This window comes from Rissa tridactyla, chromosome 3 (assembly GCF_028500815.1).
Source record: "Rissa tridactyla isolate bRisTri1 chromosome 3, bRisTri1.patW.cur.20221130, whole genome shotgun sequence".
In the NCBI taxonomy this organism is placed as follows: domain Eukaryota; kingdom Metazoa; phylum Chordata; class Aves; order Charadriiformes; family Laridae; genus Rissa; species Rissa tridactyla.
Genome location: NC_071468.1, coordinates 38,665,873 through 38,688,061, shown reverse-complemented (window position 1 = coordinate 38,688,061; position 22,189 = coordinate 38,665,873). Strand labels below are relative to the sequence as shown.

Here is a 22,189-nt window from a genome sequence, read left to right as displayed (position 1 = left end):
AAGATACTTCCATCTCTGCATACTTCGCACTGCCTCTGTGTCGTGGCACGCTGGTCCCAGCCTTGTGAGAGCACAAATATCCTCTTGTTGCATTATGGTTCTGGGAGCTAAGCTGGCTTTTAGACAAAAAAAAATGGGCTGAGTCATTTTCCTGGCAAAGGAGACCCCTACTCTCTTTAAAGTGTGGAAACACCTAAAGCAGCGCTGGCAGAGCGAGGGCACATGTGCATGGAGGCAGGAAGAAGCAGCTGCAGAAGTGCTATAAATTGGAGTGGCTGCTGAAGACTCTGAAGTCATGGGCTTACTTTCTACTTTTCTGTATCAGTTTTTAGCCAATGCTTTTTCTCTGATGTCAGTGCAGTTACATATCCATTTTCCATAGGTAGGACTCCACTGACAAGCAAACATGTTGTCTGGGGAGTCCCTTTGCCCACAACTATCTGCAATTTCCCCTGTAATTAAAAACAAGAACTTCAGTTCCAAATTACCTTCTTGTCTGTTACAACCCCAGGTTATCATTTGTGCAATTAATTATAGTCAGACCTAACATTAAAACTAGGAATTGAAAAAAGCCCTATAAAAACAGAAAACAGAGTCCATATTTCAGTCATTAAAAAACAAAAGGAATCAAGGCTTTCCTTGATTTTGGATAGTCCGTAAATGTCTTGAGATAGTACCTGAAAGAAAACAAGCAAGAGAGTGAACCTGCATACATACAATGAAACCGCACAGTTGCAATACAGCTCAGCTGAGGAACCTTAAAACTCCTCCACACTGCCTTGCTCTGTAATCTCTGTGTGTCACTCTGCAAAAGAGCGTTCCAAAGCTATTTACACCAGGTTCATTAATTAAGCAAAAGCTGATAATACTGTCAAGGTCCTAACAGACCTAAAGTAGAAACTTTAGGAATTCAGAGCAGGGGACCATATCTACTCCAAAGGATTCTGGAGGTTGCAAGGGAACCCTTAGGAAAGGTTCACATTCGCAAGGCTCAGTAAAAAGAGGCTTTAGCAGGGCGGAAGCTGTGATGTGACTCCTGTCGGATTAAATGACTATCAATCAGGCCCACTTGACTCAACAGGGGCTCCAGCCGACTGCTTGCTTTCGCCCAGTCACAAATAAGCCAGTACACTGCTTTTACATAGTATTAAATGTCTATTTTATCTTGAATCTTGTCCCTGCTCCTCTGCCCCTCCCTGGCATTTTGCAAACTGCACTCCAAGAGCAAGCAGCAGCATACGGCAAGAAACAGTTTGATACCTGTGATGGTGATAAGCACGTGGCCCGATGCAGCAAAGAGTAAAAAAGGCAAAGGCAAAGGCTGGTAGGGACCAGGTTGCTATGGCAAAACCGAACCATTCCACAATTTCTCCAAAGTAGTTGGCTCCAGAAACATAGGTGAACAGTCCTCCTGCATCGACAGACAAATAGGTAATTTTTACAGTTATCTCATGCACATGGAAAGTTCTTCCCCATAAAGTCAGCAGCACAATACGCTACCTTTCTTATTCAGAGCTCATAACAGCAACTTAAACCTGAAGCCAGTGGAGGCATGCCAAAGGAGGATCTTGTACAAGTACAAGAATCAAAGGTTATTCTAACCCAGAGGCTTCCAGCACTTTCACAATCATTTATTTTCATTTGGAAAACGGCTTAAGAAAGCCCATTATTAAATATAAATTAAAATTATTAACGTTAGTCAATTCTCTTTAGGCCCTAAAAAATATTTTGCAAGGCCACTGCCTTTGGGGAACGCAAAATCTGGATCTCCGTTTTCCATCTTAGCTAATCACATCATCTCCAAGAGGCAGGTAAGTATTGGAGGTGATAAACTCTGGGGGAGAGAGATTACCATCTGTAACAAGCCAGCAGAAGCAGTCAACACTAAAACCAGGAGACTCCTGGATCCCCATCCATATTGCTCTACACAGAGCTAGGTATTTTCCCGGTTCACTGCTCTGGCCCACAGCCACTCTTCCTCACCAAGCCCCACTTTGAAGGAGATGGAAAGGAAATTCTGCACCTTGCATCCTTGGTGTTATTTTTTCCCCTAAAGTTTACACTTTGAATCTGCCTTTTGCAGTGTAAGAAGTCCGCTACTTCTTCTTCCTGGGCATGGAGAAGAATATTACCCCTTTGCAGCTGCGTTTTACAGGGCTGAAATCCTCTTCCTATGTCCCACTTCAATCTTCTCTAAATTACCCAGCCCATTTCCTAAACCCTCTCCTCACAGCTCGTGTTTTCCAGATACTCTTGTTGGTTCTCGCGGACTGTGTGCAGCCAGCTCACGCTAGTCCCTGCAGCTCAGAGGGGCGCCTGAAACGAATACCTGCGCCGTACTGGCATCTCTGCTAGTACCGTCGCTTTGCTGTGAATTCAGGCAGAAAACATTATCTCTCCTGCTGCCCTACTTTCTCCAAGGAGGTGGGGGATAGGAATATACCTTGAGGAATCTTGTAAGTGACTTCCCCAGGTTTCCTCAGCTGGCGCAGCAGGAGATCACTGTGAATGTTGATTCCCATTCCCAGCAGAAATAAGAGGAGACCTAAGAAGCAAACAAGAAATGGATTAGAAAGACGGCTCTGCCTAGTTATACCTACTCAAGCACATATGTGAAGTTTATCTTTGGAGCAGGCAGATAGGAGACCTAACATAAGGTGGGTGGATTCTTTTTCAAGTCACAAGATGTGCTGCCGCTGAGAAGGCTACTGCACAAGAGAAGCATAGGTAACTGGTGACAAATAACCCTATATCTCTGTCAGTTGCGGGGTCACAGTCATCTGGGATCGCCTGCATTGGATAGCTTCAATGTGGAGAGAAACTCTGGACAGAACAACGACCATCCTGAGCACACTGTTGTGTTGGTGAGACCAAAGCACTTTCAGCTGGTGTGAGAAAAAACTGAACTTCCCAGCTGGCCGTAGTCACCATTTATTGGACATCAAGGCAGGGGACAAAGTACCCAACTGACACTGATGGCAGCCAGCCACGGCTGTGGACGTTACTGCAGAGTAACCACTGAGTGTAGGCCAGTACTGTGACTCTCGTTTTACATCTGGGGAAGCAGGAGCAGAGAGAACACAAACTTATCCAGCACATCAATGGAGCTGGGGTGGGAACCTACATCTCAGCGCAGCTCAGGCCGCTGCCAGCGAGGCCGCTTGGACAGAGCTATGGGCACGCACACGGAGTAGTCACTCGCTGAAGGATGCTGACCGCTTCTGGACAGAATAATTCATTGACCATACTCCATTTATCTGAAAAACTAGAGGCGTTTGATTGAGAGACTCTGCAGGTGGCATGCCCTACATTTCATGCCACATTAGACTCTGAGAAAACCACCTCTGACAATGACTGGGAAGCAAGGAAAGAAATAGAGGTGGTGTGTGCTACCAAGTATAGAAAAAAGACTAAGTGCTGATAAAACCTCAACACTTCCAATAGCAACAGAAAGTTGGTAAGAGTCTGTAGAGGAAGCATATACTGTTTGGTTTTTATTTAATATTTTAAGTACTGCCAATGCTCATTTCCTTTTTTTTCATTAAATATGTATTTTATTTATCATGCAAATTATGGGATGTGGTGTTTTCTTTGTTGGGTACGGAGCTCTTACTAAAAAATCTCCAGGATGCTGTCTGAAAAGACTGAACTTGCATCCACAGTCTGAAGCGGGGTACAGGAAGTACCTTGTTTATTTTGTACTTGTCACATCCAAAACATTTCCTCAGACCTCCACGTTAATCTTCATTTCTATGTGCGCGTTTAAAAAACATCCTCTGTGCAGCACCAACTGTGTAATGCCACCTAGCTGCTCTTGCTCAGTTATTCTCTCAGGAATTTTAGAGGGTGAAATTCAGCTAGGCTATTAAATTACGGAATATAAAGGAACCGTATTAACATACAACCAGACTGTGAGTGATCTCTAATCTTCCCATGTGCCTTACAGGAGAAAAAAGAGCCCTTTGTCTCTAAAGCTTCATTTATCCTGGGGTTTTGCCCTTCTTTTCTCTCTGGGTCGGAATAGCTGCGTCAAGTGCAAAGCTCCCTGGTGGGGAAGAGAAAGCCACAGTTTGCGCCCGCACACGGCCGCTGCCGGGTGGACACTTCTGGCTGAGCAAGGGCACATCCCCGTTCAGCTGAGGCCCGAGATCGCACCTCCACAGCCCGTAGCGGTGGGGGGCTCTGGAGTGGTGCCAGTAAAACAAGGCTGGTGATTTGAGACCAGCACGTTACATCGTATGCCCTGGAAGGTGCCTGCCTCGCAAAAAAAAAAAAAAAAAAGTCACTGCACATTTATTTGTTTTATCCGGGCCAGCAGGCAGGTTTAATGCTGATTTCCATCACAACGGATTTGACTCACATGTTCAGGGAAGATTAGGACATAATTCAAAATGCTTCCAAATTGCTTGGAGATTAGATCTTGGGAATCCTGCAGCTCTAATTACCTGATGTAAATCTGATGTCGGTGCACCAATCGTTTGGATATTCAGCGCAGTAAATCAGGTAGTACCCCTGGAGGAAGCCATTATAGATACAGAATAACGTGCCAAAGAAAAGCAATTGCAGTGGGAAAGGTCTGCCTCTAGTGAAGAAGGGGTAAATGAATGTCCTAAGGTAGATAAGAAAACAAAGTCAGCACATTACTCGTGATAACGTTGTATTTGCAGTTTCTCTGCTGTAGGAAAAAAATCAACTTAAACAAAACACAAAATATCAAAAAGGTCAATAAATACAAAAAAAAAAAAAAGGAAAGCAACTGTAGCTAAATAAGATCAGCAACTAATGGGAACAAGAAATACTGCAGATACCCACATTTTTCTGATCCTTCAGGACTGAACACAGGGCGGGAAGCTAGAAATCTCATCCGGAGTCACCGCCACCTCGGGAATGTCTCTCTGCCTTCCTTCTCCCTTGTTGGTAAAATGGGGAACTCATGCCCACAAACAGCACTTTTGTTTTAAGACCTTGGCTGCCCTTCGCCGTAATGCTGCAGAGGGCTGAGCAAAGGATGCTGCGGAGGCACAGGGCCACACTGATGTTCAGACCAAAGTATTGCGGGGCAGTACCAATCGCAATATTGATTCCCCAAACGAGCATTGCTACGCCACATGCACTGCGGAGGAGCTTTGTTATGGAGAAGACGTTTCTGTTCCTGCTACGAAGACTGATCCCTGAGGGCTTTAGCCCATGGTGGCAGATGGAGTTGAAGGCAGTGTCGAGACCCCTCTGGCTCCCTCCTCCCCTGCAGTGTATAGCCTGAGGTGTAATCCCCTTTCCCAGCCTCTCCCGCTCCACTCAGATGACCTCTGCTCATCTCCGACACGCAGGAGCTCTGTCCCGCTCTGCTCGGACACTTCGACACAGAGGCACAGCAAGGTTGTTGGCTTTGCCTCCAGTCGCTGCCTCTCCTCCATGCTTTCCAACTTTTACTTAAATAACAAGAGCTCAAAGCCTAAGTTTAATAGGCTAATCGCCAAGATTTCCATGCAGCTTCAGCAGCTGGGGCTTCCTTAGACAAAAGCGGTGCCAACATTAGCAGTGATGTTTGTAGGAGGAAATAAATAGTGCTTGTATAGTTCTAATTTTCACATATCTTTGGTTCAGGTGGGTGTATCGCTCTTGTCACTTTGGACAATCCGTATCATCCTTGGGAGAGTGAAATGAAGAAGTTACATTCATATTTACGAGGCATTTTCTTACCTGGCCAATTCAGTTCTCTATGTGGTAAAATTTACACTCTTAATTTCTTCCTTTTGCCCTCCTGGGCTTTGGATGGTGCTTATCATACCAATATACAAGCACTGTTGATAGTAAATCCACATCCTGGGTTGCCAATATCAATTTAAGCAAGCTGAGGCATAAAATGTCATAACATTATAAATCTAGACTAAATCATACTGAGCATGTCTAAAAGTGAGTAAGAAGAGTACAAGCAACAACATGTTAATGTATTCACTGCTTTCCAAAGCAAGGTAAGCCAGCTTTCCAGCAGTTAAGACAACTGTGATGCAGAAATGCTAAATATTTCTAAATATAGCGAAACCTAAGAGGTATGAAGAATATTTTTCAGACGGTGATATCACATTTGTCATATTTATGACAGTATGGAAAGGAATGCATTTTGGAGTGATGTTACCAATAATCATTGGTTTTGTCCTTCAGGAATGGAATGCTGGGTTTATGAGTAGGCAAGGCCAGCTTCAGCAATCTGACCTGCCTGTTGAAGTAATATCGACAAATCGGAGCTGAACAGCTATGAGAAGAAGTCAGAAACTTGCAAGTGGAAACTCGGAGAAAGCAAATTGTGTAGAAGAGAGAATGATACCAAAGCACACAAAGTGAGTTTAGGAGGGGAATTCATACAGCAGGTCAGAGTGGGACTTGCACTGCTTTGTCCTTTGTCAAAACCAGTTGTGTTTGAGAGTCTCTCAATTTTTACAGCTGATACAAACAGAAGTTTCCAGCATGAGCTGGCATTTCTTAGCTCCCAGCAAAGTTGATTGTTACCATGGCGCATCCCGATGCTGCTGTTGCAGTATAAAGGCGATAGGCCCTTGAAGGTGACTTGTCCTCCAGTAACAGGAGGGCAAAAATCAGCAGTAGACCTATCTACCCTGGATGCAGCGGATGCAGGACAGAAAGAAGCGGCATGTAAAGTATAATTACAATTGCAGGGGAGCCAGGAGGTGTCAGCTTTTCTTTTGTTGAGGGAGTGAAATCCTGGCATTGCTGAAATCCTGCCTCATAGCAGTTTTGAAAATCCAAGTCAGGATTTCATCCAAGAATCTTTGTTGTGGAGAAACTCCTCTGAGGAAATCTGCTTGGGTCTGTAAATCCAGAGGTCAGATTCAGTTCTCTGTATCTGAACAATGCCTAAGTCTTGTTTTAATACAGGACTTGTCAGCTTGTACTACGTAGCTACTTGAGGGCGTATAAGCTATTCCCCATGGGTTTTGAAAAAGCAACTGAGATAAACTGGGGACACTCAGTAGGTTTAAATATTCCGTGGAAGAGTCTGCATCTCTGCAGGAATTATTTTGCAGTGTGAAAAACAAAGGGGGACTAAAGGCCACCATTTTAGAATAACAGCACAAAACCTGGCCTTTTGGATTTAGACCAATGACAAATTTGACCTTTTTTCTTTCAGTGGAGTATTGATGACTAATCCTTTATCCCTTTATTATCTTTACTGGTCAAAGGCACTGCATCTGACTAAACCATTGCCAACAGCTTCTTTTTAAATGAGTGAATAATAAATTATTCATCTTCTTCTCCATCATTCATTTTCCAGAAGAACAGGTTTTGAAGGGAAAATCATTTGACATTGCATCAAATTTCATCTTAAAGGTATTAGTCCAGCACCTGAGACCCTCACCCAAACCAGAGGAAACTCTAGCTTTGCTCTTCTTCCCACAGAAGGTGGAAAACTTTTCACAAATGTTACCATAATCCACTAAGAGTGGGCTCTCAGTCCTCCTCCAACAGTTTGTTAATTGGAGATGTTGATGCTGCTGCTGTGTCTTTTCCTCTCAAGGGCTCAGATACAGTAGTTCAGATAGCAGCAGTTCATGTTTTCCAGCCTGGAAACTTGAGGTGTTTCCAGTGCTCTTGAGGTGTTTTACACCTGGGGCAACTGGGTTAAGGGCTCAGGGCTGGCAGCTGAGAATGGGGGACAGGCAGGGCTGATGTGGTGCCTTTCCCTTTGAAAGGCAGGTGGTGGCCATAACCCAGCTTGTCCTACCCACGCCAGGGCACTGTCTGAATGCCCTGACCTGTCCCCTGTGACCCTGACTAGCCTCCAGAAGAGAATTATGGACTTCTCCTGACCACAGCTGCTCTGAGTTCCTGCAGGGATTTTTCAGCTGCCCTGCATCCCTGGCAAGGACGAACCAACATGCTGATGCCTGAGAACCACTTCCACATGGTCTGGGCTCCACACGCCCCGGTTCCTTGCTTGTGCCACCTGTACATACAAAAGGTGAGGAGGGCAGGTGGTCCAAGCGAGGCCAGGCAGCCAGGGCCCCGTGAAGGTGATGTATCCTGAGCTGACTCCACAGCCAGCTGGGGCTGTGCATTGGAAAACACCTCACCGAGCGGTGGGTACGGCCACAATCATTGCAGGAGTCACACAGGCAGGCAAGCCGTGCCCCTCCTGAAGGGGAAAGACACCCTGCTACACTGAGAGCACATCACAGCCCCTTCTCTCGCTCCCTGAAATCCCCTGGCTGAGGTGCTGTCTGCACTTCTCATCACTTTATTTGTACCTTCTCAACCAAAGGCCTCTCTAAGTCATAGGAGACCCTCCCCATCTCCTTCCCACCCTGTCCCTGGCCTCACCAGCCGTCCAGGGCACCCGGGGAGAGAAGGCTGATGGAAGCCATCCTGATGGGCACAGGCCTGATTTCCTCTCCCTGTCCTGCTTCTGCCTGATTGCTCCGTGGATGCATTCAGGAAGGGACGGATACTGCAGTGGACACTCAGCTCTAGTTTCACCTTTGGTGCTCGGTTTTCAGTTTTGACCCTTTGACTCTCACATGGTTCCTTTTCTTGTCACTGTTTGGGACTATTATTATGTCCTCCGTCATCATTTGGTCTCTCTCTCTAGACGCTTTGCTACAGGTCCTTTCTTAGGGGCATGCTTTTTGTTTTCCAGTTTGTACAAATACTGTACACAAAACTGTATGATTTGTGTTACACTACCTACAAACCAGTCAGACCTGAAAGGACTTCCCTGGTATGAAACAGTGGAGTTCCCTTCGATCTGCCTTGTGAACAGGTTGAAAAGATTGGTGCCCAAACCTGGGGAGATTACACCGACCTCAAAACAGTTTCATTTGCACCAACAATTAACTCCATAGGAGCCTTTGCCACGGGTCATCACCAGAATCACGTTGCTGGGGAGCTGCTGGCACCCTTGGCGCACCTGACCATTTGGATGAAGGCTCAAGATATTAACAAATAAGATTGACTTCCACCTGGGGTATCTGTGATGTCCTGTGCAAAGCCTCTGATTATTCTGGAGACTTATGGATGTCATATGACACGTCTCAAAGACATCTGCTGCTGAAGAGTCTGTGATAAAATCTGCACATACTTTCCCTTTTTGAGCCCAATCCTGCAGGTTATTTGTGGATTGCACGCTGAGGTAATTTTTAGCTTTTACTGTTTTTGAGTTGTGTTACACTGATTCCCATTGGATACTTATAGGAGAAGTCTGTCAAGTCTATTCTCCAAGTATAGTCAATATCAGGGCACAATCTGGCATCTAATTTTCCTGTGCCCGATTCAGATTTTTTCAGTTATCCCAGATTGGGTTTAAACAAATATAGCAGTTAAAATGCCACTTCCAAGCAGTAGGCAACCTTGCTATCAGTTCAAAGGGAAAGTAAAACAAAACACCCCAAAATACTTTCAAAAGTGAAACAAAGCATTTTAACCCTCTGTCATACAGATGCCCTGGTGTCACAAACTGGGGTGGAGCCTCCTCACCCCTCGTTTTCCTCTCCGCAAACATCTTACCCTGAGATGGCTTTGCCCTTCCCCTCTTATTCTTATGGGCTCTGCAGTAGCCCAAAAAGGTCAACAAGCCAGGTATATTTAATTAAGGAGACCAAGTAGGTTATTAGCAGCCACTTTTACTGCACAGGGTGGACTCTTTGCTAAGAAGGTATGCACAGTGACACATGCTCTGGCACAGCCTCAGGAACAAGATCCAAGCTACGATCCAGGCCACACGCACACCAGCAACGCCGGCAGGCAGGAATGCCAGACTTGCCTTTAAGCCTCTGGCAATACCCACTGCAGGTACAGGACAGACGGCAGATCTCTTGACCGCAGCATTGCAGTTGTGTCTCATCTCCTGATGGAAGGAAGGCTGTAAGTTCAGAAGCTGGGCTTTTTTCTGGAGCTGATGTCTAGCTGTAGCTGCCTGCAGAGCCCGCCTGGGCAGAGGGTACGCAGTGGCTGTGCGTGCCACTGAGTGACTGCCAGCTGCAGGGCACATCTTCCTCACTGGGGTGGGAGGCCATTCCATGACAAATTCCTGCATCACTGGGACTGTGTGAAACCACCAGATAACTGTAATCACTTGCTGGCCCATGGCCCAGTTTGTAAACTCATCTTAAGTCACTGTCCGGTGACTGTGATGGGAGCAAGAGGACTCCCCTTTTATTTTAATCATGCAGATTTACAGATCTAGTTATGACTAACACAAAGTTGGAATTATTTCTCCTTTCCAAGCCACATGCAAAACATCCTATTTCCACGTTCCTCCAAAGATCTTTGGACAATCTTTTGACAACTGTAATTTAAGGAACAAGAAAGATATACATATTACTGAAAAGCTTACAATTCAGCTGTATAAAACAATAGTAAACCTGTCATGTCAGGTTCATTTCCAAGTATTCCGCCTAAAAAAAAATTAGCTCGATTTACAATCCTTGGGCTGTTTGTCACCCACTTATGAAATTCATCCAACCTGAAGTCTGTTTGTAGGGACATCCTTTCTTTGTTGTCTTTTAGTAGCAGGTTCAGGGTTGGATGAAGACATCTGGCAGGAGCAGACTCATCTTTCCTAGGCAAGAGCCGCAGGCTCACATCTAATCAAGGGATGTGAGAAGGACTGAGGAAACCCTGAGACAGATGGCACCATGGTTGGATTTGAGGAGTTCTTGAGAAGAAGGGCAATGGCGAGCAGAAAGTCTGAGCAGCACTGGTTTAAGGCAACGACAGCAGAAATGCAGAAGGTTTCGGTGGCAAAATAAGAAGAGGCGTGGAAGAGACTGCCATAATGAACTGCTGCTGAATTTGGACTGGAGATTAATAAGAACAGACATATTAGAGATAAAAAGTAACGTACAATATTAGAAAATAATTTACTTGGGACAGCTAAATAGCTGTGACCAAGAGTTTTCATGATACTGAAAGGAAGTAAGTTTGAATACAATGAAATGAAATCTCCGTAAAATGTAATATAGAAACAACATTGACGCAAAGAGCTTGGTAGGACTGGGGGAAGAAGGGGTATAACCACAGGTTACAGACACAGACAGGTCCTTTAATAAAGAGATGAAAAACTCTAAAGGTTTGCAATGCATATTTGTTTTTATATTTCAGGGGATAAATTATATTACATTTAAGAGAGACATAAGGTAGCAGCTGCCCTGGGCAACAGATGGCCATTTACTGCACTTTCTTCTGAATGATACGATATTGGCTTCTGCCAAGACAGAATACTGACTGTGAAGGACCTCTGCTCTAATCCAGTGTGATAGCTTCAGGGTTTCACAATGTCTCATGACTCATCTAACAACATTACACACAAACTGAACAAGTTAAAAATGATAGAGTATTCTCCCTAGAATAGACAAGCAATTGCTTAACACCACCATTTATGAGCGAAGCTCCAGAGTGATACTCGCTATCCCAAGAAGGCTGACACCATGGATGGCAGCACTTGCAGAAGCCAACTCCATCAAAGACTGGCAGTCAAAGGGAATCAGCAACTGCACTTCACTTGTGGCCACACAGTTAACAAATACAGACTTCACGTGGAATCCTTGGTGCCAGGTAAGAAAAGCTCGGTTGCTTACAACTGCATTTGAATAAAGTGGGATTATAGGAAAAAATATACAAATATTTGCAAAAGCATGCGTATCTGATGCGAATGGCTAAAAATAAAATGCTGCTTCTATATTACTGTCAGTCATCACTGAAAAAAAAAGCCATGATGCATTTGAGCTCAGATGAATTTAAGGAATCTGAGCTACGTAACGTTCAGTCCCAATACTATAAACACCTAAAGTCAGTCATTCTGAGCACCTAGCACTAGCCAGTACTCCCTCATTGATTGTTTAAAATTTTAGGCATGCTATACAATTAGCAAAGTAAGAAGGACAAATACAGTTTAGGGATGAAACTGAGTTCTCTTCACATTGCATACAGGAATTATTAGATGTGCTATACTCAATAAAATACAAGTGGTCGAAAAAAGAAAGGAAAAGGGAAGGGACAGGACCTAAGAATGGGTATTTGTTTGTAATTAGTAAGGAACTGTGTAGGCTCAACTCCAAGACATAAGTTTTTCCTCTTCTAAATTCAATACAACAGTGGGCAGGTTTCAAAAGTGGTTTTCAAGTTTATTTATAAATTAGTTCCTTACTCCTCTTGTTCTTCTTCCATTATTTCTGAAACTGTCACTGGAAAAATCTGGTATCTCCCTGTGATTACCAGCATCCAGTTAGAACAAACAAAGGAGAATTCTTCCTTACCACTAGTAAAAAAGGCACTGAATCGTGAAAAGCATTGACCTTTTCTACTGGCATTAGCAGGTATAGAAACAAAACTCTATACTTCAATTATTATGCATTTTCTAAAGGGAAACCAAGAACAGAATTGTTGGGTTTGGTGCATTAACAAGTTGCATCAGCAAGTCACAATCCATCAGCGAATTACACTCAGTATGCGTTTATATTGGTATACTTGTTTCTCAAATGTTTCCATTTTGGTATACAAACACCAAATAGGTTTTAAATACCCTTAAATATGAAATATTATTTTATTTAATTTTGCTATTAGCTAGCCACTTATTTCTTCCTTTTTGTTTGTAATGTGGAATGGAGATCTGAATGAGACCTGAACTAAACATTAGGAAAAATTGATTGAATGCCCATAACCAAAGGCAACTGAAGCAAGAGCCCAGAACCACCTGTTAATACCTTTCTCGCCAACTGGGCAAATTCATTGGAAAGATGGGGATTTTTTTTTAAAATATGTTGCTCTTTCATAGCCAAAAAGGTAAAGTGAAGCTAGTAGGGCAAAGGAAATATATCCTCTATACAGATCCCTGTTGAAATCAGTACCATCCTATACAGACCCACAGTTTGTCCTCAGACACTAGACAGTCAGGATCCTGGAGTCCAGGATGTAGAGCATGATGGACCTTTTGTCTAAAAAGCTAGGCACTAATACTTGTAACAGCCTTCTTGACTGGGAGTGCTATATATCTACAACAGCAGGAGGCAGGACTCATTTCTATATTTAACTTAGGTAATGCTATTTTCTTAAAATAGGTTTGTTGAGTGAAGGAATTGACATAAATTGGATTTATTATAGGAGAGAAAATCTCTCTTGGTGAAAAAGAGGCTCTGACAAGAAGCTGGGGTGCAGAGATGAGATCTGGAATCAGCTGAGCAAAAAAATTAGCACAAGCAAAATCTTTTACTGAGGCTGAAGACTGAACTCAATGCCAGGCCAGCTACCTCAGTTGAAACCCTAACTAAAATCGGTACAGATTTATATTTGTATGAGTATCAGAGGACAGGACAAGGGTTAACACAACTAGATGGATTGTGGTGATGACATGATGCTTCATGCTGACCTCTGCTACTTGATAGTATCTAAAAGGCAGCAGTACTTAAAGATTATGAGAATGGTTGTAGTTTTATCTAAGCAATGGTATGTCAAAGGCTTAGCCAGCCAAAGCATATATTTCAGCAAGGTATCTCACTCTTTCCTTCTCCAGAAATAACCACTTGATATTTATGAAGACAGATCACTTTGTTCCTATTGCTAAACTGTAGGTGTCTGCCAGAAGCATGAAATGTGTGCCAGAGTAACTTAACCAGACACTACGCTATGCACTTCAAAAAGCTCACTGCTCCACTGGAGTGGAGAGTTCAAAGAGTTCACAGAGGCTAAGAGTGTGAGCAGAACAAAAGGATGCATCTGCATGAAAAATGGTACAAAACCCAAGGATGCACAAATCTGTGCTCTTACAACTCCACTTAGAGAAAGTGTAATTACTTTCCATGAATGGTCCATATGGGCCTGAGAAATGACCAAAGGAAGACAGATATTTGGTAGACTATCCATCTCCAAAGCTAAATCTTGACCAGACTGTATCCGACCAACATACAGTAGTCTCTAGAGTTGCAACTAGTGTTGCAAGACACATTACTAATAGCCTTTAAAATACTCTTAACTGGCTTTTTCCACTCTAGTAGTTCCTTCTTTTCCTCTTTTATGCCTAAACTCCTGCTCTGTCTCCATGTTGCTCTTCCAGTCTTCCTGACTTTGTCCTTTCTTTGTCCTTCTTCAGATTCTCACCTCCTTTACGGCTCTTCATGTGTTTGGGTTTTTTTCCAATTAGGATTTGTCCCTCTCGCTTCCCTATCACTCTTCCTCTCTTTCATTGTAGTTCTTTCATCTTTGTCCTCCCTTTGCAGTTATGGCTGTGCATCTTCAGCAACAGGATTGCTCCTTCTGGGCTTTCTGAAAGGTCTTTGTTCCCTCTCCAGCATCCTTTCTGGATCCTGTAGCTGGAAAGGACTCAGCAATGACACAGGATTAGTATGGTTTATACTGACCTGTACGTGAAATGCATCATACTTCCTATAGTATTTAATTCCACATTCCATTGGCTTTGCACTGCTTCCATAGTGTCATGTTTCAATAAACTACAAACTCTTTGCATAATTGGGACATATAACAGCATCGATCTACACAGCTGCTGCAATAGAAGCTGGCTGTTTATTCCAGAGCAATGTTGGGCACCTGTGGACATCTGGGGAGGTGCTTATCTCCTGGGTTTCCTCTCTCCCAAGTGCCCATGCAATTGGTTTGTGTGTGGGAGGTACAGGCCAGGTACCTGGTGGTGGAGGGTTTCCAGTGCCAGTCTCTATCTGGGGAGCGTGTCCACCCTCGGGGACCTGTAAGCATGTGTTCAGAGTCAGAGGCCGCATGCCCACTGCTCCCATGCACAGGGAGCTGGCTCCCAGCTGCTTCGCTGGTCATCCCAAGCAGCCATGTCTGGCAGAAGGAGTCACAAGGCAGAAACGATGCTTTGGGGTTACAGGAGGCTGAGATACACACCCAAGGACACAAGTGCATGAGATGACAGCCAGCTGCAGGAGTCTCACCCTCAGCACATGAGACTTGACACATCTGGGTTGTTAATTCTGCTACATGAAATAGTTTGAGATTGTAAGCAATGTATTGCTGTAAAAAAAAAAAAAATCTGTGAGAAAACTGAGGTTGTAAACTAAAGCAGTTTCTCTCTAGCTCTGTTTTATAGATGCTCCTGTCAAAAACAGGTCTAAGTCCTGCCTCTGCTGGGAGTGCTTCTTTCACCATGCAGCAGGGTAATGGCAGAAGGATTTTTGACCGTTTCACCACAGTCCATAGAGTTTAGAAGTGCAGCACGGGGTCATAGAATTGTCTAGGTTGGAAGGGACCTTTCAGATCATCAAGTCCAACCATCAAGTTGTCTTCTTCCTTATTTGTTACTATGCAAAGAAATAAGAAACTGAAAGATTCAGCAATAAACCTCTGCAGCAGTTTAGACCTGTTGTGTGTTGGGAAAGTCCTCTTCATAACTGAAATGGCAGGAAACACTGCATATATTTTTTTTCCAAAATGGTAAAAAACGTTAAAGCTAAAAATTATACTTTCTAAATCCTTAGGTGCGCATTTTGAAGAACATTGGTTGAAATGTCTTACACTTGGAAAGGTAGTAATCCAAATTTCTTCTGAATTTGTACAAGTTCATGGCATCTGTGGCAGAACATACACACAGAAAGGACGCAGAGAGGAACAGAATTTGAAGTGGCCAGGTCAGGTCCTGAGTTTGTGCTCACATTAAAATGATCAGAGGACTTAATGTCCTCTTTGTTTTCCAAGAAAAACCTCTCCCATGGGCTGACTCTGAGTCACACTCATCTTTGCTCTGTCCCAAAATGTGTCAAAAGATTTCCCAACACTGAAAATTGCTAAGTGAAACACTCAACACATAGGAAGTGTCAGCATTAAAGTGTCTCTTAATACCTGGATACTGCCCTCTCACATTATCTCTTTTTCTCTTCCATTTCTTCTCACTCCTGCCCCGCCTTCTGCCCTAGCTGTTTTTAACAATTCTCCTGCTTGTCCCTTTCTGTGATACTCTCTTTCACCTGACCTTTTATCTCTTCCCTCCTTCAAGCCCTGACTGCAAATTTCACAGTGTCTTTTATTTCTCTGCGTTCAAGACAACTTGTATTTTCCAAATCCATTCTGCCAGTACTCCAGCTAGGAGATCACTTCTTCCCTGTTGAGTACCCCACCAGCCAGAAATGCATGAAAAGTCCTGCTCTGCCCCTACAGTGCTGACCTAGACAATACTTGTCTGGATTGCAGCTCACACACTGTGGTCCTGCATAAAGCCTCAGATGAACCAAAGGAACTGCTCTGCCCAGGCAGACTCTAAAGATGATAGCTGACAAACTTGATGTTTGAACAGATACAAAAGCATTTCTCAGAAACAACTCAGCCAAGTTTAAATTGGTTTTCCTAGGAACAGCCAGAGACGCATCTCTACATTTTAGTAACCTTAACCCAGGCCAAGTTTGAAAACATGAATGCCTTAATCATTCTTTTTTTTAAAAAAAAAAAGGTTCTAAAGAGACGTAAACAAACACAAAGCACTCAATAGCACAATGTAAATACAACTTTTTTTTCTCTCTCCATTGTTCTCCGGCGCCACAACAGTTTTATAGACGCACATGCATTGTCCTGTCCCAGATGTGTGACAGGGGTCACCGGAAGGTTTGTTTAGGACAATGCTGTCCAGAGGTATTTCCATGTGCAACTCTAGCAGGAGACCATGCTAATGTGACTAGACTACTTTAAGTAGCCCAGCTAGCTTATTCAGAGCTCTCTTTAGCCTTCCTGCCCCACACCAAATGATGACATGAAGACCTAGCTCAAGGGGATTTGGCCTTCTAGGAAAGCTGCCCAGCCCATCTTTACCAGTCAAAGCGCTGCATGTAGTCACTCTGGCCCAGGATCTGCTCCAGCATAGTCCTGCCTGGGAATGGATCTGTTCCTTAACATCTCTGATAGGCAAACCCTCATTCTCTAGTGGACAACACATCTCTTTGCAGACAACTTTGATAATAGTGACATTTTCCAAAGATGTTTCTGGAAGGCAGTCTCCCCGCATGAAAAGTGATGGATTAAGTTGGTGAACTGTAGCACAGTTAAAAGCAAAATAGTATCTTATATATGGCAAAAGTTGACTGTGGGTGTTGCTACTTTAATACATATTTATAAAGAGTAATTAGGAAGGAGGAGGTCAAATCCAACTTCCTTCAAATGTGACATTTTGATGTGCCTTTCTAGGAATGGTGAAACTTTCTGCCCATCCTTAGGTATTGATACGGTAGCAATTGACGTTTCAAAAGTTCAGAGCTAGATAGAATTTAGCTGGGTCTTAACATGAATTTGGATCTATAGAAAAATATATACGTTTTTGTTCCTATCAGTTGACTTTTCCCATCTTCCCACACCAAACATTTTATCCAGTTTAAGTACCTTTTTTTAATGAAATAATTTCATTGCTATTCTTGTATCTATGAGGTGTCCCAAAAACAATTACGATGTCAGCTGAGTGGTCAGCAACGATTAACACAGCTCTTATGTTCAAATGCATGTAGATTTACATGAATTTAATTATTTGAACAAATTCAGTAGGGATCACCCTACTTAGCAATTCACCTGCCTCATTTAAATCAACATCTAGAGGGAGAGAAGGACACTTCAAGGTGTGTAATTTAAGAATAGTCTCTTGATTTATAGTTTGAAAGTATTTCTTTATCATAATTCTTCTTGACCAAAATTACTTTAATTTGGAAGGAGATACCAAGAATAGAACTTACAGAAAGGAAAATAGCTTCAGTGTCTGTGGTGGACATTTATTTATAATCATGCTACTATGGTTATTTCATAAACTTTTATTCTTAACTGAGCTCCCCAAAACTGTGAAATGATCTAATTGTATAAGCTTTTGAGTACACAAAGGGGCTTGTGAAAATTTGTGCTTTTATCAAACTATATTTATTGGCTCAGTACAAAAGTGCTACCTTCCCTATAATGGCTGCCTCTCTTACAATAAGAAATCAAAAAAAATAGACTTGTGGACCTTGAAAGAGCAAGGTCCATAACAGATTTCCCACTGCATATATGGAATGAGCCTCAACACTTTTCCCTTGCTTTTTATTTCCCATTTAAAAGAACCGCCACAATAAGGGAATACTACAGACATCCCATGATTAAAGCAAGTCATTTCCTTGTTTGGTAAAAGCATTATTATTTTTAAGTAAAAACATTTACTGAAATTCCTGTATATATTTTAATCTTTTTTCTCTCTGTCTTCATACAGCCTTTTATAACTCTGCTTTTCTGATATCAACAGCAGGAATCTGGTAATGCAAATCCAGATCTTTATATCCTCATCAGTCTTATCAAAGCTCAGTGGAGTTCAGTGCTCAGAATGGATCTTCCAATAAGTCTTTAAACTCTCAGGATAACAAGCGTTGAAACTTCCTCACTGGGCCCCAAACTCACATAGGGGACATCAGAGGGACCTACTTTTGCCTTGGTGACAGCCTTGTGGCTGGGACTTCAGGTCTCTGTCCTGGGACTGCAATTTGAATGGCTCTCTGCAGAGCAGCTGGGACTGAGCGCCCACCAAGACTGTGTATTTACCAGTGACAGGTAAATAGGAGTGACAGAGAAGTTTCAGAGCAAACATGAATACTCCTTTAGCTATGGCCCTGCTCCAGGTAGCAGAGACGGAACGAGCAGGAAAAACTCCTGTGACATGCTCTCTGTGTACTGTGCTTCCCTTTCCTTCTGGAGGACAGAACAGTCATTCCGTGTATGGAGCTCAGAGCAGTGGACTGACTGCAAGACAACAAATGTCACCTGGAATAATAAAATATAATACTGTGCAGCACACAAGCATACAAAACATTCTTGAAAAAACAGATTAGGGAATTATGGCCTTAGGTGGTACAGTAGGAGTAGTGGATACAATGGGGAATGGAGAGCAGAAACTTGGCACACAGTAACGCCTATCTGGGAAGAAAATCTGGAGTGCAAATACAAAACCATAAAGAACTGTAAAGCTGCCTCATAATGACAAAATAGGGCAAATGAATTGGAATCAGATGGAAACATACTGTTAACAGGCATGCTGTCTTGAAAAGAAGTGAAGAAAGACAGAAGTCTTAAGTTATCTCTGCAGAAATTCCTCCAGTCCAAGGGATAAAAGGAAAAATTTTGTGGGTACACTTTGGGCTGGGCAAAAACTATAGGTTTCTGTAATGTTAGCCCACTTTCCAATGGGAAAGGAATGTTTGCAATTAGGATTATTGAGAATAGGATTATTTGTGCTAATAGTTAGGAAGGCAATCAGCTAGTATTCTATTCTGAGAGTGTAATTAGGAAGGTATTTAATAATGCTAGATGAGACTGCAAAGAAGCAAACTCCATATCAGCACTGGGTACACAAACATTTTACACTTCTGTAGCAAAGCATACAGAGATTTTTTTGTTGCCTATTCATACATTAATTTGAGGAACCTCAGTAAAAATAGCAACGAATCTAGTATTTTCACTGAAGAGAAGAAATTAGATATTAGCATTACTGAAACTCAGTGGGATGAATCACAAAAAGTTAAACTCATTGACTGGGGAGCAAGGAACACATGAAAGAGGCAGAGCGAACGGCCAGCCTCTGTTAGGGATATCAGTAGCAGATCTAGAGTTACTGGTAAACCCAAACAGCGGGAGAGAGGATGCAAATGTATTACCATGTAGCTGATGAAGGCCAAAAACATCGAGGTGAAGCAAAACAGAGAATAGGATTTGCTACTTGTCCAATACTGCATATTGTACATTTGGAGATTAATAATAGAGGTTTCACAAGGCCAATAATAAAAATTTCTTCAGTTATTGACACTTAATGATGGTGACTTTCTAAAACAAAAGGATAAAATAACTATTTCTGTGGGGAAAAAGAATCAACATCTGTATTGAATCTGGTGGTTATTATATGGTCTGTTTATATTCACTATTAGCAAGGAGATTACCACTTAAAAATTTATAGATATACTTAATCTAATCTCTCTGTTTATCCACTTCATTTTTCAAAAAACTTAACAAAAACTCCTTATGAACTAATACAAAATACCTCTAAAAATTATGAGCAAATTAATTTATAAATGACTTACTCATTTGGGGTCTGCATCCATGCGCACTTCTCTGGAGGCCTGAGCTGCTTTTCTTACTGATCACAAGAAGGCACACCTACATGAAAAAAAATGACCAGCAGGCCCAGGTAAATGCTGCACCCGCCTGACCAACTAGGCAGTACAGGTGGGCTAAAAAAGGGACTACATGAGCACAGTCTGCAGAGCCTGGGGAGAGGGAGAGTCTCTTTCTTTCTGCCCCCAACTTAGTTTTGGAGAGAGGGGAACTGGCCAAAAGAAGCGTAAAAATCTCATGCAGGGATATTGCTTTCAAATGCTCCCGGTTTCCCACTCTTTTGCCATGAAAGCCTGCTTTCCCTGATTTTCCTTTTCCTTTTCCTTTTACAGGCACACCAAATGGGTCACCTGCAACTAAAGGGGTTTGGGAATCCAGCTGTGCCCAAAAGATCAGCCTACTAAATGTCAGTCAGATTCATCTGAGTGCACTTCAGAAATGACAACAGCAATTACTTTTTTTTATACTCTGAGTAAAAGATTATGGGTTTGATTGGAAACAAAGTTGCAAGAGAAGAAAATAAATAACTAAATGTAACTCTAGGTAGTATTTGAAACTGAAATCGCTCTTTAAATTGCTGATGCCTCAGCTACTATGGGCAGCACCCTGTCTTTTACACCAGTATCAGGATTAGCTTTGTAGGTCAGTGAGACAAGGCCTGCCTCCCCGCCACTGTGCACAGTGGCATCTCCTCTGCTCCCTCACCACTCTGTCTTTCTCAGTTCTAAAAGAAATATAACATTAAGGTTTATATGGAGTTTGATTGTGATGGCTTCCTCTCATCATCTTATATTTTGTTTTCCTTATTGTTTTTGGTTTTGAAGCTGGACTGCGAAATGGAAATGCAGCACACTCTCATGTGGGCATGAATGACACCACAAGCCAGAATCTGGGTAGAATCAAGGAAGACTACAAAGCCCTGGGCATGCAAGCAAAAAGTTTTGGTGCCCAAGCTACCTTTTCTTCCATTTTACCAGTTAGAGGAAAGGGAGCAGCCAGAAATGGACAGATAATGCATATCAACTCCTGGCTATGTGGCTGGTGCTGTCATGAGGGTTTTGGCTTCTATGACAATGGGACATTCTTTGATGAACATGGCCTGTTAGAAAGGGATGGAATTCACCTGTCTGGAAGAGGCAAGGCAATCTTTGGCAGCAGGCTGGTGGTAAGGTGGGCTTTCAATTGAAGAACTCAGGGGGCAGGGTCCACAGTGGCAACACTCAAACCACTGTAACAAACTGGGGAATACGCCAGGCCAACATGCCAGGCCAACCAGAGCAGAAACAAATATGCCTTAGCTGCCTCCTAAGATGAGAACCAGAAGACCAACTACCTCAAGTGTAGGTATACCAATGCATGCAGGCTGGCAAACAGACAGGAGGAACTGGAACTCCACACCCAATCAGAAAATTAAGATATCATAGGAATAACTGAAACATAGTGGAACAACGCACATGACTGGAGGACTGTGGTGAATGGCTACAGGCTGTTTCATAAAGACAGGCAGGGAAGCAGAAGAGGAGGAGTCATGCTCTATGTTAAGGAGAACCTTGAATGTATAGAAGTCAGCTACGGCAATTGTGGAAGTCCTATCAAATGCCTCTGGGTCAAGATCAGAGGGGTCGTCTCCAAGGGGGATCTTACAGTAGGCATCTGCTACCGACGTCCAAACCAAGACAAAAAGGTCAACAAATCATTATGTGGGTCACTTAAGCAAGCTTTGGGTCAACAGAACCTGGTTCTTATGGGTAATTTGAACTACCCAGACATCTGTTGGAAGAACAATACAGCAACTTACATGTCATAGAATCATAGAATCTTCATGGTTAGAAAGGACCTTTGAGATCATTGAGTCCAACCATACACACACAAAAAAAACCAAACCCCTACAATCTCTGCCCTTCAGAGCATGCCAGGACCAGAGGAAATGGTCTGAAGTTGCGGCAGGGGAGGTTTAGATTAGATATTAGGAAGAATTACTTTACTGAATGAGTGGTCAGGCACTGGAACAGCCTGCCCAGGGAGGTGGTTGAGTCACCATTCCTGGAGGTATTTAAGAAATGTCTAGATTTGGCACTTCAGGGCATGCTCTGAAGGGCAGAGATTG

At 42.9% G+C, this 22,189-nt stretch overlaps 1 protein-coding gene across 1 annotated transcript in view; it reads right to left on the bottom strand.

The window, feature by feature from the left end:
- Window positions 1-552: 552 nt before the first annotated feature.
- Window positions 553-22,189, bottom strand: part of SRD5A2 (steroid 5 alpha-reductase 2) — a 30,325-nt gene continuing 8,688 nt past the window's right edge. The window contains exons 2-5 of the mRNA XM_054196416.1: window positions 4,446-4,609; window positions 2,444-2,545; window positions 1,261-1,411; window positions 553-677 (exon numbers count right to left, since the gene is read on the bottom strand). Of these exons, the coding sequence (XP_054052391.1) occupies window positions 611-677; window positions 1,261-1,411; window positions 2,444-2,545; window positions 4,446-4,609 (484 nt within the window). The 3' untranslated portion in view covers window positions 553-610. The remainder of the gene's footprint in view (window positions 678-1,260; window positions 1,412-2,443; window positions 2,546-4,445; window positions 4,610-22,189) is intronic.